At 45.2% G+C, this 19,367-nt stretch overlaps 1 protein-coding gene across 2 annotated transcripts in view; it reads left to right on the plus strand.

Moving 5' to 3' along the window:
• The window catches only part of RCAN2 (regulator of calcineurin 2), a 258,378-nt gene that overhangs the window by 46,718 nt on the left and 192,293 nt on the right, over nucleotides 1-19,367 (plus strand). For both annotated transcript variants that reach the window (XM_089685907.1, XM_089685906.1), the window contains exon 2: nucleotides 15,501-15,726. In XM_089685907.1, the coding sequence (XP_089542033.1) occupies nucleotides 15,502-15,726 (225 nt within the window). In that variant the 5' untranslated portion in view covers nucleotide 15,501. The remainder of the gene's footprint in view (nucleotides 1-15,500; nucleotides 15,727-19,367) is intronic.

Consider the following 19,367-nt stretch of genomic DNA (forward strand, 5'->3'; position numbering starts at 1 on the left):
CCCCAGGTGGAGCGACAGGTCTCGGGCCCTCAGGCGGAGCGGCGGGCGCCGGACCCCCAGGTGGAGCGACAGGTCTCGGGCCCTCAGGCGGAGCGGCGGGCGCCGGACCCCCAGGTGGAGCGACAGGTCTCGGGCCCTCAGGCGGAGCGGCGGGCGCCGGACCCCAGGCGGAGCGACAGGTCTCGGGCCCTCAGGCGGACTGGCGGGCGCCGGACCCCCAGGTGGAGCGACAGGTCTCGGGCCCTCAGGCGGAGCGACAGGTCTCAGGCCCCCAGGCGGGGCGGCGGGCGCCGGACCCCCAGGTGGAGCGACAGGTCTCGGGCCCTCAGGCGGAGCGGCGAGCGCCGGACCCCCAGGCGGAGCGACAGGTCTCGGGCCCTCAGGCGGAGCGACAGGTCTCGGGCCCTCAGGCGGAGCGACAGGTCTCGGGCCCTCAGGCGGAGCGACAGGTCTCGGGCCCCCAGGCGGAGCGGCAGGCACCGAGTCACCAGGCACGACAGTGGGCTCCGAGTCAACTGGCATGACCGCTGGCACTGGGTCAGACATTGGATCGTCTGGCTGGACAGCGGGCATCGGGTCACCAGGCATCAGGTCATTTGGCTCGACAGCGGGCACCGCGTCATCTGGCAAGGCAGTGGACTCCGAGTCAACTGGCATGACCGCGGGCACTGGGGCAGACATTGAATCGTCTGGCTGGACAGCGGGCATCGGGTCACCAGGCATCAAGTCATTTGGCTCGACAGCGAGCACCGCGTCATCTGGCAAGGCAGTGGGCTCCGAGTCAACTGGCATGACCGCGGGCACTGGGGCAGACATTGAATCGTCTGGCTGGACAGCGGGCATCGGGTCACCAGGCATCAGGTCATTTGGCTCGACAGCGGGCACCGCGTCATCTGGCAAGGCAGTGGGCTCCGAGTCAACAGGCACGACAGTGGGCACCGGGTCATCAGGTACCGGATTGTCTGGCTCGACAGCGGGCATCGGGTCACCAGGTATGACAGCGGGCACTGGGTCACCAGGCATCAGGTCATTTGGCTCGACAGCGGGCACCGCGTCATCTGGCAAGGCAGTGGGCTCCGAGTCAACTGGTATGACAGCGGGCTCTGAGTCAATTGGCACGACAGCGGGCACCGGATCATCTGGATCAACAGCGGGCATCGAGTCAACTGGCCTAATAGGATCTTCAGGCTGGATCAGTTCATCCTGCTGGGTAGAGGCATCAGGCTGAATGCCGGCGTCCGGCTGAGTAGAGGCTTCAGACTGAGTAGAGGCTTCAGGCTGAGTAGAGGCTTCAGGCCGAGTAGAGGCTTCAGGCCGAGTAGAGGCTTCAGGCCGAGTAGAGGCTTCAGGCCGAGTAGAGGCATCAGGCCGAGTAGAGGCATCAGGCCGAGTAGAGGCATCAGGCCGAGTAGAGGCTTCAGGCCGAGTAGAGGCTTCAGGCCGAGTAGAGGCATCAGGCCGAGTAGAGGCATCAGGCCGAGTAGAGGCTTCAGGCCGAGTAGAGGCTTCAGGCTGAAGAGAGGCATCAGGCTGCGTACAGGCATCAGGCTGCGTACAGGCATCAGGCCGAGTAGAGGCATCAGGCCGAGTAGAGGCTTCAGGCCGAGTAGAGGCTTCAGGCCGAGTAGAGGCTTCAGGCCGAGTAGAGGCATCAGGCCGAGTAGAGGCTTCAGGCCGAGTAGAGGCTTCAGGCCGAGTAGAGGCTTCAGGCCGAGTAGAGGCTTCAGGCCGCGTACAGGCTTCAGGCCGCGTACAGGCTTCAGGCCGCGTACAGGCTTCAGGCCGCGTACAGGCATCAGGCCGAGTAGAGGCATCAGGCCGAGTAGAGGCATCAGGCTGCGTACAGGCATCAGGCTGCGTACAGGCATCAGGCTGCGTACAGGCATCAGGCTGCGTACAGGCATCAGGCTGAGTAGAGGCTTCAGGCTGAACCACGGAAGGCAGGTTCACCGGTTTGGATACTGGCAGGATGGTATTGGTTGGAAAGAATTTTCGCTTTTTTCTGGTTTTAACTACTGGAGCACTGCAAGTAAACGCAGGTCTGCAAACGAATGGAGCAGCTGGAGACAGAGAAGAACTGGAGGATGGAACAGGGGAGGGAGCAGTTGCTACAGAGGGCTTTTTTACAGGGTTAAAGGCAGGATAGGTGCAGCGAGTGGGAACAGGGTACTGACATGCGGTAGATAGCAGGGCAGGAGGAGCTGTTGGGAATGCAGGAATAGAGTTTTGAGGAAATAGATTAGAAGCAGGACTGGGTTTTTGTAAGCTGACTGAGGCTGGGTGCAACAAGTCTGTCCATGTCTGCAGTATGGGTTGAACAAAGCTGAGCTTACACAAAGCCTGTCTGGTCAATGACTGCACTGCGTTTATACAATCTCTTAGTGTCTGTGGTGAACATGCAGAATAACGCTCCAGAAAGTAACCCACATCATCCTCTAATAACCACACCAGGGACTCTACCTGGTCTGCACTAAATGGTGGCAAAAATTCATCCCTGCATTCGGGGGTACCAGATGAAACCAACTCAGCACAAACCTCAATCAAAGGCTGCACCTCAGAGAACTCTGTGCCCTGATCTACTAGAACATGAGCGAGCCGTATACATTCTAGCAGTTCATCCCGGGTATACTCCTTCAGAGTTTGATAAGCATACTCCCTGTCATCAAACACTAGCAGATATAAATACGCAACCTCATCCAGATCCATCCTTCCCATCAACAAGCCAAGATGGCTTCCCTGTGCAGCCACTTCTGGTCAGGATTGGCCTTGGTGTAATGTCAGGGCTCCCGGGTATGACCAGAGGTGTGTGACTGACGCAGGGAAACGCAGACTTCAGATATGTTATAAACAATGTAATTTATTAACACTAACCATACAAACATAAACGCAGTGCAATACTAAAACATAACACAGTGCAAACAAACCAAACCAACCACCCACAGATAACAGTACATACAATGCAAGCGTCGTCAGGCAGGCCGGGTCAATATCAGTCGGGCAGGTAGGTACAGGGGGAGCAAGCGGAGAATGGTCGGGGTCACAGGCCAGGTTCAGCAGGTAGCGGGCAGCGTGGTACAGAGGGTCAGGCAGAGGAGAATGGTCAGACAAGCCAGGGATCAGAGCAGGGTCAGCAGAGAATCAGACAGGAACAGAGAGCAGGAACAGGATACAGGGCCCAAGAGAAACACAACACCAAGGCCGAGTCTGCAGGTCTGAATGTCCCTTAAATACATCAGTATAATTAGTTCCAGGTGTTTGACTGGCTGCAAGGTTAAGTCTCTGATTGCTGGGAGCACCCGCTGGCCAGCCCTGGTACTGCAGCTCACAAGGCAGGTGAGTCCCACTATTGCTGGCCAGTCCATTCCTGACAATGAGTGATCACTTTGTTACAGCAGAATCAACGTTTCGGAGCCTCACAGGACCCCTTCTTCAGGGACATGATGCTGATTACAACTTTGGACCCATCTTGGAGATCAGTGGTGTACTGATGACATTCTTTCGTCCTTTCATGCTTGGTATGATCTTTGTAGGTGCTGTTGATGGGCCCTAGAGGAAAGGTCTTACCAGCTGTCAACCATGCTGTGATCTTCACTTTCACTGAAGTCTATGGACGCAAAATTACACCATCCTGCACCATAAGTCTCGGCTCACACCTTGTGTGTGTCAGGAATGTGAGCAAAACTGCATGCTTTCCCAACTCGCACAGAAAAGCACTGCCCTTTAACAGAGGCATTAATGGCACCCCCACGTGGTTCAGTGTGGCACGATTTTGAAAAATGGCTCAGAGACTTCTTTTGCGCATTTCAGTGGGTTGTTCCACTTTCGACGCACAAAAACATGCGCACGCTTCGTCTCACCTGTGTAGTGTGAACCTAGCCTAAAGAAGTAAAAATAAGGCAAGTGAGCGCAAAACACAAAATATCGGCAGCTAGCAAATAAGGCAATCCTCAGCACCTCAGATCAAAATACAAATAATTGGAATATGCAGCACCATAGAACAAATGATAAAATGTTAAACATGAAATCTCAGCATAATCGCTGGAACATAATTTCAACACCTTGAGTAAAAAAAGTCTGGTATGAAATGAATAAACCCAGTAGGAAACGTTCCCGTGGATTTGAACATATGTGGAATGTACAAAAACAGCAAGAACTTCAGATGTTCACTCGATCTAAAATCCTGAAGAATCTAGTACAATAATGCGCTTACCACAAGAACATACAAACTGAGCGTTGTATGCATGTCATCAGGTATACCATCAGCAGCTGGAAAAGGCCTGGACGGAAATTAAAACAGTAAGCGGTCATCCACGTTAGACTCTTGAGGGCCTCAGCAAACACTCAGGGGTCACATCTGGTTCACCGGTGGGTCCAACGACGTCCAGCCTGGTCCTGGTGGTACTTCTCCTGAGATGGTCCACCTTACACGGCTCGCAAATAACGTGCCAAAGGCAAAAGGTACTAATGGTGAAGTACGTCTTTATTCTAATATATCAAATAAAATTGGTATACAACTCACATTTGGAGTTTCAGGTGATCTCCAAGCATATAACAAAGATCCCTGGTGGTCAGTGGTTCCCTGGTGGTTAGTGGCGTCTGCTGGGTGGATCCCCTGACAAGTTTAGAGCTCCAAGCTCGTTATCAAAGGGGTCTATAGCCTAAAGAAGTGCTTGCGGCTCTTCCAAAAATCGTGCTGCAGGAAAGTGCATACGTGTGAACGAGCCCCATGGAACAGAATGAGAAATTATTTCTCCTGCATTGTTGCTGTCCAGCAAACACACAACAAATTGCACATGTGTGAACAAGCCTAATTGTAAAAGTAAGAGTAAGTACATCAGTACCATGTTCATATAGTATCACCAGTTCTGGAGGGTGTGCCATCTGAGATATGACTAGGGCCGCATTCACACTTTCCTGCTGAAGTGTACGCCCATGTGAGGGCCATGTTTGCCCCCACGGGAAATCACAGGTACTGTATACCCTTCAGGCAGTCTGATTCATATAACGGAAACAGCCACTGCTCCCAATTTGGCATCGGTACGGATGCCTGATTGATATAAAATTCAGTTAAACAATTGAATCCACAAACAATTGAATTATTATTATTATGATACAGGATTTACAGTGAAGGAAATAAGTATTTGATCCCATGCTGATTTTGAATGTTTGCCCACTCACAAAGAAATAATCAGTCTAAAAATACACAGTAGGTGTCTTGTAACACTGAAAGACACAATAGCAACAAAAAATTCAAAAGAAATGCATGTCTAACAAATTATGCACTGATTTGCATGTTCATGAGGGAAATAAGTATTTGATCCCCTTCACAAAACATGACTTAGTACTTAGTGGCAAATCCCTTGTTGGCAATCACAGAGGTCAGACATTTCCTGTAGCTAGCCACCAGCTTTACACACATCTCAGGAGAGATTTTTGCCCACTCCTCTTGGCAGATCCTCTCCAAGTCCTTAAGGATTGGTGGCTGAAGTTTGGCAACTCAAACTTTCAGCCCACTCCAGGACCTTAATGTGCTTCTTCTTGAGCCACTCCTTTGCTGCCTTGGCCGTGTGTTGTGGGTCATTGTCATGCTGGAACACCCATCCACAACCCATTTTCAATGCCCTGGCTGAAGGAAGAAGGTTCTCACCCAAGATTTGACGGTACATTGCCCCGTCCATTGTCCCTTTGATGCGGTGCAGTTGTCCTATCCCCTTAGCAGAAAAACACGCCCAAAGCAGAATGTTTCCACCACCATGTTTGACAGTTGGGATGGTGTTCTTGGGGTCATAGGCAGCATTCCTCCTCCTCCAAACACAGCGAGATGAGTTGATACCAAAGAGCTCGATTTTGATCTCATCTGACCACAACATGTTCAACCAGTCCTCTGCATCATTCAGATGTTCAGTGGCAGACTTCAGACGGGCCTGGACATGTGCTTTCTTGAGCAGAGGGACCTTGCAGGCACTGCAGGATTTCAATCCTTGGCGGCGTAGTATGTTACCAATTGTTTTCTTGGTGACTGTGGTCCCAGCTGCCTGAAGATCATTGACAAGATCCTGTAGTTCTGGGATGATTCCTCACTGTTCTCATGATCATTGACACTCCACGAGGTGAGATCTTGCATGGTGCACCAGACCTAGGGAGACTGACAGTTGTTTTGTATTTCTTCCATTTGCGAATGATTACACCAACTGTTGTCACCTTCTCACCAAGCTGCTTGGCGATAGTTTTGTAGCCCAGTCCAGCCTTGTGTAGGTCTACAATCTTGTCCCTGACATCCTTGGACAGCTCTTTGGTCTTTGCCATGGTGGAGAGTTTGGAATCGGATTGTTTGATTGCTCCTGTGGACAGGTGTCTTTTATACAGGTAACAAAATGAGATTAGCAGCACTCCCTTTAAGAGACTGCTTCTAATCTCAGCTTGTTACCTGTATGAAAGACACCTGGTAGCCAGAAATCCTGCTGAATGATAGGGGATCAAATCCTTATTTCCCTCATGAACATGCAAATCAGTGCATAATTTGTTAGACATGCATTTCTTTTGACTTTTGTGTTGCTATTCTGTCTCTCAGTGTTACAGTACATCTACCATTCGATTTTTAGACTGATCATTTCTTTGTGAGTGGGCAAACATTCAAAATCAGCAGGGGATCAAATACTTATTTCCTTCACTGTATATAGCACCAACAGTTTGCTCAGCGCTTTACAATATAAAGGGAGACAGTACAGCAACAATACAGTTCAATACAAGAGGGTTAGGAGGGCCTGATCCTTGGAGCTTACAATCTAAGAATAGCCACAACTTCATTTCTGATCGCTTTTAGACTCAATTCAGATCAGTCAAACTGATTCAATCAGCCAGGGTAGAAGATTGTTGATCATTTTGCAATAATTGGCAGCACCCATCAGATTTTGATTGATCAGATTATGAGTTTACATGGAGGCACCAGAGATATGATCGATAATTTACAATTGTGAGTTAAAATTGTATCTCCACTATCAATTGAAATTTACTTCCGTATGTGTGTGTGGCATATCAAGGGAATTGGTTGTTGACTATTGATTGATTTTTCCTAGCGCAAGGGATTGATCAGAAAAGAAATGTGATCATTAATCGAAGTGTGTGTGGCCACCAGGTGTCAAACAAAATTTCTAATTCAAATCGTTTCAATAGATCGCTTCTGATCCATTTCAATCGATATTGTATATGTTGCATGGTTCAATATAGCAATCAATAATGAATCTCTTTTGTGCAATCGCTTGTACCTAGATCAATCACAAATCTATATGTGAAAAAAAGGAATGATTGCCACTTCTCCATGGCTCACTTCCCCTTGTGATTCTCAGTGAATTTATTTTGTGAAGCAGCTTCTCATTATGAGGTGACATGGAGTGTGCTCCGCTCTCTTCTGCTCCCATCTAACATGCACAATTATTTTGACTGGTGTTCTGAGCTGTACTTCCCTGCAGCTTTTGTGGCTTTGCTGTTACCACATAACCAAATATGCAATACAATCATAATGAGATGTGCATTTCATTCTTTATAGTGCTTGTTCCCTTGGGACAAACTTGCTTTGCTTCCCGTTTTCTCATTGCGTACAGAGCTCCACACCCTGAGTGTTCAACCGAAAATAAATACATACAGTAAACACAATAGGACGGCCAAACACCTACATGCACAGTTAATCTGCTACCACCTGCGTAACGCCAATATAAGGCTGCAAACGTGTGGGCTTTAATGCCCACATGCCACACATCTGTGTCCCTGAGCAGCCGATATTTCTGTGCATTCTGTTTCAGATGCCGTTGACATACCTCCCTAGACCTAGTCTGTCCGGACAGTATGTTCACCTGCTGACTTGGCACCATCTACAGGCAGCTTAACTCTTCAACAAGACACAGACGTTGAATTCAACACTCTTTTACTTCAGACAGTTGGAGTACAGAAGATGTTTTCCAGCCTTTTGAAGTGTAAGAAGACAATAACTTATCTAAGCCCTGTCTCTATGAATAACGAACACTGACTGAGGGAACATAGAAGAAGTGGGGAAGGTCTAGCTAAGGCTAAGCTAAATAGCACTAGACAGGAGAGGAGGACAGAGGAAGATACCACAATCACATTAATAAACAAGTTGTACTGTCCATATACCCCCATGAGATGTCAGCATACTACAATAGCAACGTAATGCAGTTCTGTACAACACAGAAAAAATACACAAAAGTGGACAGAACACTGTGCTGAGAGAGTGCAGTGAAGTGATAAACAGATTAAATATATATTTCTGATATTTATATAACTCTGCCATACAGCCCTGTTGGGCAGGACAGGAGATCTGAATTTTCTCTGCTGTAGGTCTTGTTCCTCCACCGGCCTGTAATTGGACAGTGAAAAGAGAAGAAGCAGACTCTGTTGGTCAATTCTCTCCTACCATTGGCAAGTCCTTTGTTAGCACATGACCACTGCAACCCAACTGATTGGTCATCTGTGCTGCTTCTACCTCTTCAAGTCTATGCTCCACTGTAAAGGATCTAAAGGAGAACAGTTCAGGTGCTAACACTTTGTGCATAAAAAGAAAATACATTTAGGGATGCAGTAATCATTACAGAGCTTTATTAATTTATTAATTTAGCATTCTTCTGCCTTCTCCTGTTTACCTGACCTCCTGTTGCTGAACCTGGCCTGTGACCCGTTTATCCTTTTGCCTGCTGATCTGTACCGTCTGCCTCCGCTGTTACCGACCTGGCCTGTCTGACTACGTTACACACTATCTCTTCACATCTGGCTCTCACCTGCTACCTACCACTGGTAAACCACCTCTACCACAGCTGGTTGTACTCGGGGGATGCGACCTGGTCTCAGGCTGCTTCAAGTCCATCCCCACCATCAGGGGCTCTGGTGAAATAGAAGACTGGGGCTTAGACTCTGCGCCCTGGGGAATTCCGGCCTGTGGGTCGCTAGAGGCTACTGCCATTCGGTCCGTGACATATATCTGCCTGGAGTTTTGTTTTAATACTTCTGGGTAAATTGTAATTAGTTTTTTAACTGTTGTTTTATATCTATTTTTTTCTTCACTATATTTGTATTGTGTACAGTATATCCAATCCTTGTTTAACAAACTAATATTTAATGCAGCATGCACCCATCAGAAACTAGGCTCATAGCACTTCAGGCCTTCTAAAGAAAGTGGAGACAGACTGTTGTTTTTTTCTTATACAAAGCCATACAGAATGAAGGTCTGGAGTCACCACTTTTATTTATTAACTTATGTGTGTACATTTCCGTTTGAGTTATTGAACTATGTAGGCATTTTTTTGAAGTGGCAACAAGGAGAAACTGAAAAATACATGAAAAATAGCCTCAGCAATAAAGGCACTATTTTTGTATTGTTGTTTGGAGGAGCAAGTCCATGTGGTATATGTAGTATCCAGAGAACCTGTACCTGGTACTGCAGAGTGTTTGGGAACTACAAGTCCCAGGAAATCCAGGGATTTGCAAGAAAGAAAAAGGCAGGGAGTTCCTGGGCTTGAGGGTAGTCATTTGGAGGACAATGTGGAGTTAACTATGCAGTAGGACGTCTACTGGACAATTCATGGCTGTGTGTTGGAGACATGGGGAAGCTCAGTCACTGACATCTATAGATCTGTGGGAACATCATCGCTTTATTCACTGCTGCCACCATGTCTGTGGGGAGAATGTAATCACTGAGTCATGTCGTAACTGAAGCCGTTGAGCCTGGATGAAGAGCTGGAAGAGGCGACTCATCAACTCATAAGGTGGTGAGAGGCTGGTGGCCACAACCTTCTGCCCCTATTTAAAGGAACAGTATCACCTGTTTGGGACATCACTAGAGCACCTATGCTTGGTTTTGTGGGACTCAGGTTTGAGAAATTCAACATTGCATTTGGGCCCCAAAATACACCAATGTATTGACCAGTGGGAGAGGGTTGGACAGACACTATGAATCTCTGCTTCTTGCATCAATTTTAGTTAGGCCTGCCTTCGTATTGGGCTCAGAGGCTCAGATATTGGTTTGCTGGTATTTTCAGAGTTACACATTACTTTGAAACTGTTCTTGTAAACTTTTTAGGAGTGCACTACTGCTTTTCCATTCCTTTGGTTATTGTTTTACTGTGTGTTGCAACAATAAATATTTTCCCTTCAGCCTTGGTATATCAGACAGTGCAGTGCTGCCTAGGGAGTTGTTGGCACTGGGAATAGGGGACATGAGAAACAGCAACTCCTTCGGGAGTAAGCGCTATGTTAGTTGAGTTCATGAAGGCATCATCTAGTAGCTGGACAAGCTATATATATACTTTCTCATTCAAATGAAAATCTACAGGTGTAAGGCCAATATTAGACTTGGATAGTGAGTTAGGTGGCTTGGATTAGGTCAGGTCAAAGGTCAGGTCAAAAAGATATTAGCACTTTTGAAGTGTACTTCTCCTTTAAGACACAACAGAACCCTAGGCAAGATAGCAGCTTTGACTGATCAGTGCATTGATTGATAAGGATGGCAACAGGCAGAGAAAAGCTGCCGCACCTGCATTGTCTGTACTTGCATAGCTTGCCCCATCCGACGCCAACTGTCTATATCCTCCTTTTTAAAGTGAAAGGCAGTTTCACAGCTTTAACCAATTGCACTACCACTGGTTTACTGCAGGAGCAAAATAGGTAAGTTTGGCCCTTTGGACATCTACTGGGCCGCAGGTGATCCAACTCTGGCTGAACTGGATTTTTTCCTGCCAACTGCTTCAGTCTAAAGGGGGTGTTTGCAGTGTGCCCCCCCAGCCAAGTTCTACCTGTAGGCACGGGAGTGTACATTCACCCAATGTGATCAGGCGTGCTTGTGCTTTCATCTTTTATCACAGTGATTGTTCTGTGCCGGTGTTGATAAAGTCCGTAGGAAGCTTTAGTCTGATTTCCGCTGTGCATTATAGAAAGCTTTATATAACGTATTATACATTTTAATGTTTTTTTTTTCCTTTCAATCATTTTTATTTATTTAAAGATATGAAAAGAAACAAAGTCATTAGGGGAAGGTAATGCGTAGGTGGAATGAAATTCAAGTGTATGTAGGCAAACCGCTAAATACGCAGCTAAAGTACATAATTGTGAGCCTTCTCACCTACCAAAAATGTGTAATTCTAATAAGCCAGTATGGCTCTTCCACAAAAGTAATACCTCTTGCTTGCAAGTTTTTAAAAAATTAAATCTAATTATTAAATCTAATTATTAATTATATAATTAAATACAGTATATTAGCATTTTATTTTGATATAATTAAACATAATGTTTAAATAATAATATATATATATATATATATATATATATATATATATATATATATATATATATACACACACACTTGCCAAAAGTATTGGGCCACCCCTCCAAATCATTGGATTAAGGTGTTCCAATTACCTCCATGGCCACAGGTGTATGAAATCAAGCACCTAGGCATGCAGACTGCTTCTACAAACATTTGTGAAAGAATGGGTCGCTCTCAGGAGGTCAGTGAACTCAAGAGTGGTACTGTGATAGGTTGCCACCTGTGCAATAAGTCCATCCGTGACATTTCCTGGCTACTTAATATTCCACGCTCAACTGTTAGTGGGATTATAATAAAGTGGAAGCAACTGGGAACAACAGCAACTAAGCCACGAAGTGGTAGGCCATCTAAAATGACAGAGTAGAGTCAGCGCATGCTGAAGCACACAGTGTGCACAAGTTGCCAACTGTCTACAGAGTCAATAGCTAAAGACCTCCAAACTTCATGTGGCCTTCAGATTAGCACAACAACAGTGCGTAGAGACCTTCATAGAATGGGTTTCCATCCCGAGCAGCTGCATCCAAGCCTTACATCACCAAGTGCAATGCAAAGCGTCATTTGCTGTAGTGTACAGCACGACACCACTGGACTCTAGAGCAGTGGGGATGTGTTCTCTGGAGTGACCAATCACACTTCTCTGTCTGGCAATTCGATGGACGTGTCTGGGTTTGGCGGTTGCCGGGAGAACGGTACTTGCCTGACTGCATTGTGCCAAGTGTAAAGTTTGGTGGAAGGGGGATTATGGTGTGGGGTTGTTTGTCAGGGGTGGTCTTAGCCCCTTAGTTCCAGTGAAGGGAACGCTTAAGGCGTCAGCATACCAAGAGAAATTTTGGACAATTTCATGCTCCCAACTTTGTGGGAACAGTTTGGGGATGGCCCCTTCCTTTCCAACATGACTGCACACCAGTGCACAAAGCAAAGTTCATAAAGACATGGATGAACGAGTTTGGGATGGAGGAATTTGACTGGCCTGTATAGAGTCCTGACCTCAACCCGATAGAACACCTTTGGGATGAAATAGAGTGGAGACTGCGAGCCAGGCCTTCTCGTCCGACATCAGTGCCTGATTTCACAAATGTGCTTCTGGAAGAATGGTCAAACCTTCCCATAGACACCCTCCTATACCTTGTGGACAGTATTCCAAAAAGAGTGGAAGCTGTTCTAGCTGCAAAGGGTGGGCCAACTCAATATTGAATCCTACGGACTAAGACTGGGATGCCATTAAAGTTCATGTGTGTGTAAAGCAGCGTTTTTCAACCACTGTGCCGCGGCACACTAGTGTGCCGTGAGATATTGTCTGGTGTGCCGTGGGAAAAATTCCAATTTCATCTGTAACATGTGGCTTCGGCTCACAAATAGACCAATCATTAGAATCTAATGATTCAGTGGTCGGCAAGCCGCGGCTCGCGAGCCACATGCGGCTCTTTACCCAGTCTAATGCGGCTCTTCTGTGTGCCGGGCGCCTGCTCCCCTCCCTCCTCTCGGTCGGCCGCTCCCCTGCCTCCTCTCGGTTGGCAGCCCCAAAAGTCCGCGCGGACCTTTTAATCCGGCTTGCGGATGTGGCTGTCAGGATGTGTGTAGGCGGGGCAGCGTGCCGAACGTGAGGGGAGGGGAGCTAGGCTCCTCTCACAGTCCGCCCTGAAGACCCGAACGGCGCGGGAAGACAGCGAGAGGAACGCAAAAGGTAAGTGAATTGACACGGGGGACTTGGCTTACTAGAAGGGGGGGGGGGGAATAGTACTGTGGGGGATGAAATACTATATGAGGGATGAATTACTTTATGAGGGATGAAATACTATATGGGGGGATGAAATACTATATGGGGGATGAATTACTATATCAGGGATGAATTACTATATGAGGGATGAAATACTATATGGGGGGATGAAATACTATATGGGGGGATGAAATACTATATGAGGGATGAATTACTATATGGGGGATGAAATACTATATGAGGGATGAAATACTATATGGGGGATGAAATACTATATGGGGGATGAAATACTATACGGGGGATGAAATACTATACGGGGGATGAAATACTATACGAGGGATGAAATACTATACGGGGGATGAATTGCTATGGGGGATGAATTACTATATGGGGGATGAATTACTATGGGGGATGAATTACTATATGGAGGATGAATTACTATATGGGGGATGAATTACTATATGGGGGATGAATTACTATGGGGGATGAATTACTATGGGGGATGAATTACACTATGGGGGATGAATTACACTATGGGGGATGAATTACTATATGGGGGATGAATTACTATGGGGGATGAATTACTATATGGGGGATGAATTACTATATGGGGGATTAATTACTATGGGGGATGAATTACTATATGGGGGATTAATTACTATGGGGGATGAATTACTATGGGGGATGAATTACTATATGGGGGATTAATTACTATGGGGGATGAATTACTATGGGGGATGAATTACTATATGGAGGATGAATTACTATGGGGGATGAATTACTATATGGGGGATTAATTACTATGGGGGATGAATTACTATATGGGGGATTAATTACTATGCTTACTATGGGGGAATATTACTATACTTACTATGGATGACACATACACATCATTCATCTACTCTTGGTCCGGCCCCCGGGTCCAATTATAAAATACTTTATTATTTCATAATAAAGTAATTATAAAATAATTTCTTTGTGTTTGATTCCTATTCAAGAGAATTACTTTATATATAGTCAATATAGGCACAGAGGTAAATTTTTTTAACATTTTCTAATGGTGGTGTGCCTCGTGATTTTTTTCATGAAAAAAGTGTGCCTTTGCACAAAAAAGGTTGAAAAACACTGGTGTAAAGGCAGGCCGACCAATACTTTTGGCATTATAGTGTTTTTTTCCATGCCCCTTTTGGGATAAATTTTACTTCTTTCTTTCCTTCCCTTTCACCCCCCTCTATCTGATCACTGCAGAACAAAATCTCTATCTAAATGTCAATTTTTACTCAAAAGAGCCGTAGTCATGTGACACTCAAGGCTCGGGTCTTTTCTTTTTGTGTTTTCTTTTTTGGTTGGGGTCTATCTTTGGGTGTGTGACGTGGACACTTCTTATTGGATGGCTGGTGGCGGAGTCCTTTCTGGAAAGAGGAGGACTGACATAACTACAGGGGAATGGCAGGGTACCGGTGGTCTTATACATGGGGCGGTCAGCTAGTGGTTAAAGACCACTAGTAAGGAACCTGGACAGAAGACATAGGTAGGTATTGCTAACTTCACAAGGCAAGGGGGTAAAAAAAGATTGTCAGGATGGGTTGAAGGGAGGGTGGATTTGTAAAAATGTAGTATTATCCATGAGTGTGGATTTAAGGACATATAATGCTTAAGAGGAAATGGATGGTTTGTTTGTAAACAAACCTCATGTGACCGCCGTGATTGCTGTCATTGTGATCACATGATTGCAAAACATGCTGATTGCTTCCCTGACGTCAACCGTGCAGTCTCAGAACTAGAAGTGTGTATGTGTGTGTCCTAGGTAACCAGCTAGGACCAATGTAAGTTTGTATGGGCTACACCAGACTGTGGTATCCCCGTGGAAGCTGGAAATCTTTGCAGTAGGCACCGCTACTCCAGTGGTTGCCACTAGCTTCCAGGTCCTATGCTGAGCAGCTACTCACTGAACACAGGGTGCCATTTAGAGGACACCTAGCATTTTCTCAATGAATGCAAAATGTTCTTTTGTTTGGACAAGGTAGAGATCGTGATGTCACCTCCTTGGCTCTTCACCTCATCCAATCAGAGAATGCTTTGCATCCTTTTGAGAAAATGCAAAATGTTCTCTGAATGGTGCTTGAGCAAAGCAGGTGACCTCCTGTGTTCACAATGCAGCGTGGCAGCCGCTCAATATGGGAACCAGAAGCTAGTGGAGATCCCTGGAGTAGAGGTATCTACAGAACCAATGTGACCATGTAACAATTGCCATACCTGGAATTCCTCTTTAATGTTGCTTGAGCACAGGGAACCATGCTTGAGAATGTTAATCTACGATTATAGAAGTGAAGGGAAACTTCCAGTATTTAACATCCCTTACTATATTTCAGAGTTCCACTATTTCATCTGCCATCTTCTTTATCTTTCCATTGCATTTTGTGATAGGTCAATTCTATTTTGTTCTTTATGTAGGATGAGGGAAGACCTGTACTTCACCAGGATGAGGGATGCAAGTTTTTTTACCTGTGTGGTCGGGGGCGGGGACCTTCTGATATTCTGCCCCATACATAGATGTGCGGACCTGTCCGGGTACCTTACTGAAGAAGATTTTCAGGGCATCACAGACTTCAATGACCTTCCCAACTCGCTCTTTGCCTGCAACGTCCACCAGTCTGTTTTTGAAGATGAAGCCAGCAAGGTAAGGTACTGCCTAATGTGTGGGAATGCCATTATTGGGGCCAGTTTGGTTGAAGCTGAACTCCGGGAAAACAGCTCAATGCACAGATAAAATGCATATAAGATGGTTGTTTAATCTGCCAAAGGAATTGTATCTTTGACCATCCAGTTCTGAGATTTATACATCTAACAGATTACTCCATCCTCTAGATAGCGTGGATGGATGGTTGTATCTCCCACTGCGGATATAGTATTTGGACACCCGGCCTTACCAGCTGTCAAATACCTGAACAGCTGTTGCATCTGTTTGGAAGTTGGCAGTGTTTGGCCAACAAATATCCACCCAGCTCCTATGATTTTTTTCAATCAAGGGATATCGGAAAGGAGGCAGCTGACAGTCCACCCAATCAGCAAATTTTTTCCTATTTTATCAGGAACCGACTGAAATTTGATCTGTGTATGGCCATCCAAAGGTGAGTATAAGGGTTTTAACCACTACCAAACCGTCCCATGTATGCAGTTGTGTTCAAAATAATAGCAGTCAGACATCACTAACCTGATCAATCACTGTTTTTGGTAGAAATGATATTTCTACATGGCAAATAAATTACTAGCAGGTGTAGTAGAGTAATAGAAATCCAACAGACCCAACAGTCATGACATGCATGCTGCTGATTCTGTGTAATTGAATCACCAATTGAAAGGGGCATGTTCAAAATAATAGCAGTGTGGAGTTCTATTAGTGAGGTCATTCATTCTTTGAAAAACAGGTGGCAATTATTGCCCTTATTTAAGGAAGGAAGGCAACAAATGTTGTACATGCTGGTTACAGTGCATTTCTGTCCGAAATTCTGAGGAAAATGGGTCGTTCCAGACATTGTTCAGAAGAACAGCGTACCTTGATTAAAAAGTTGATTGGAGAGGGGAAAACATATAAAGAAGTGCAGAAAATGATAGGCTGCTCAGCTAAAATGATCGCAAATGCTTTAAAACGGCAACCAAAACCTGAAAGACGTGGAAGAAAGCGAAAAACTACATTCGAATGGATAGAAGAATAGCCAAAATGGCAAGGACTCAGCCAACAATCAGCTCCAGGAAGATCAAAGAAGGTCTAAAGTTCCCTGTGAGGACTGTTACAATTAGAAGATGCCTATGTGAAGCCAAGCTATCTGCAAGAAGCCCCCGCAAAGTCCCACTGTTGAAAAAAAGACATGTGCTGAAGAGGTTACAATTTGCCAAAGAGCACATTGACTGGCCTAAAGAGAAATGGTGCAACATTTTGTGGACTGATGAAAGTAAGATTGTTCTTTTTGGGTCTAGTGGCCGGAGACAGTTTGTCAGACGACCCCCAAACACTGAATTCAAGCCACAGTACACCATGAAGACCGTGAAGCATGGTGGCGCAAGCATCATGATATGGGCATGTTTCTCACACTACGGTGTTGGGCCTATTTATTGCATACTAGGGATCATGGATCAGTTTGAATACATCAGAATACTTGAAGAGGTCATGCTGCCTTATGCTGAAGAGGAAATGCCCTTGAAATGGGTGTTCCAACAAGACAACGACCCCAAACACACCAGTAAATGTGCAACATCTTGGTTCCAGACCAACAAGATTGACGTTATGGAGTGGCCAGCCCAATCCCCGGATCTTAATCCAATAGAAAACTTGTGGGGTGACATCAAAAATGCAGTTTCTGAGGCAAAACCAAGAAATAGAGAAGAACTGTGGAATGTAGTCCAATCATCCTGGGCTGGAATACCTGATCACAGGTGCCAGAAGTTGGGTGACTCCATGCAACACAGATGTACAGCAGTTCTCAGAAACAGTGCTTATACAACCAAATATTCATTAAGTGATTCAAAGGAAAGCAAAATCTTCAAACATTTTTCAGTTTATATAGTGAATGTTTAAGTTTGTAAAGAAGAATACAAACACTGCTATTTTTTTGAACAGTCTAATATTCATTTTTCTTCAATTTTTTTAGAGGAACAACACAAATTTGATCTATTTTTCTTCATGTTTTGATTTGGAATAGAATGTGTAGTGTTCCCAATGCATTTGTGTGTATGGAAATAAAAGCTATTAGAAGGATTTTGAGCTTTATTTACTTTTTTCAGCACACTGCTATTATTTTGAACACAACTGTATATACTGCGGTGACCGCACTGCACTGGATCATGTACATGTATGTGATCCAACTTTTACAGGTAGGGGGTGCGCACATGCCCCCACTACATCTGTGCTATCATTTGGTACAGCACAAATCAATCAGCAGGTCCCGGACAATGATTTATGACCAGGACCTGCTGATCTGCTTAGCGAATTACATTACAGAGGCCTGTGTTTACTAAGAACACAGGGCTCTGCACACTGAGCAGGGGGATAAAACAGTCACATCTCTTAGTAAAAGCAGCATATATTACATTCATTACACTTGCTAGGTTCACAGTTAACCATTTGATTGCCCCTAGGTGTTAACCCTTTCCCAGCCAGGGCCATTATTACAGTGACAGTGTATGGTAATATCACTGATCACTATATTAGTGTCACTGGAGATGTCCGTGTCAGTTAGGCAGTTCCCACCCAGTGTCAGTTAGTGTCAGATTGCCATCCGCACTTTTACAGTCCCTCAAAAAGTCTCTGATCACTGCCGTTAGTAGTATAAAAAAAAAAGTATACATCGCATAAAAAAAGTATTGAACCCGTCACCATTTTTCTAGGTAAATATATTTATAAAGGTGCTATTGACATTTCACCACATGTTGGTAACAACCCATGCAATCCATACATACAAAGAAACCAAAACAAATGAATTCAGAAATTAAGTTATGTGTAATTAAATGGAATGATACAGGGAAAAAGTATTGAACACATGAAGAAAGGGAAGTGTAAAAAGGTATGGAAAGCCAAGACACCAGCTGAAATCTATCAGTAATTAGAAAGCAATCCTGCCCTTTGTCAGTGTAAATTAATATCAGCTGGTTCAATCTCAACTGATGGTCTATTGAAAGGTTTCTCATTACCAAGTTGTCACACAAAAAAAAAATCTCATGATGGGTAAAAGCAAAGAGCTCTCTCAAGACCTTCACAGCTTTATTGTTGCAAAACATACTGAATGTTCCAGTGAGCACTGTTGGGGGCATAATCCAGAAGTGGAAAGAACATCATTTCACCATAAATCGGCCATGACCAGGTGCTCCTTGCAAGATTTCTGAGACAGGAGTGAAATGAATTCTCAGAAGAGTTGTCCAAGTACCAAAGACCACTTGTGGAAAGCTTCAGAAAGACCTGGAATCAGCAGGTACAATTGTTTCAAAGAAAACAATAAGTAATGCACTCAACTGCCATGGCCTGTATGCATGCTTACCATGCAAGACTTCATTGCTAAAGAAAAAGCATGTTGAAGCTCGTTTAAAGTTTGCTGAACAACATTTAGACAAGCCTGTGAAATACTGGGAGAATATAGTCTGGTCAGATGACACCAAAATGGAACTCTTTCGATGCCATAATACACACCATGTTTGGAGGTCAAAGGAAACTGCACATCACCCCAAAAACACCATACCAACTGTGAAGCATGGAGGTGGGAACATTATGATGTAGAGCTGTTTTTCAGCATACAGTACTAGCAAACTTCATGTTATTGAAGGAAGGAT

Source organism: Staurois parvus, unplaced genomic scaffold (assembly GCF_062004578.1).
Source record: "Staurois parvus isolate SC_StPar_1 unplaced genomic scaffold, SC_StPar_1.0 ptg000388l, whole genome shotgun sequence".
Taxonomy (NCBI): domain Eukaryota; kingdom Metazoa; phylum Chordata; class Amphibia; order Anura; family Ranidae; genus Staurois; species Staurois parvus.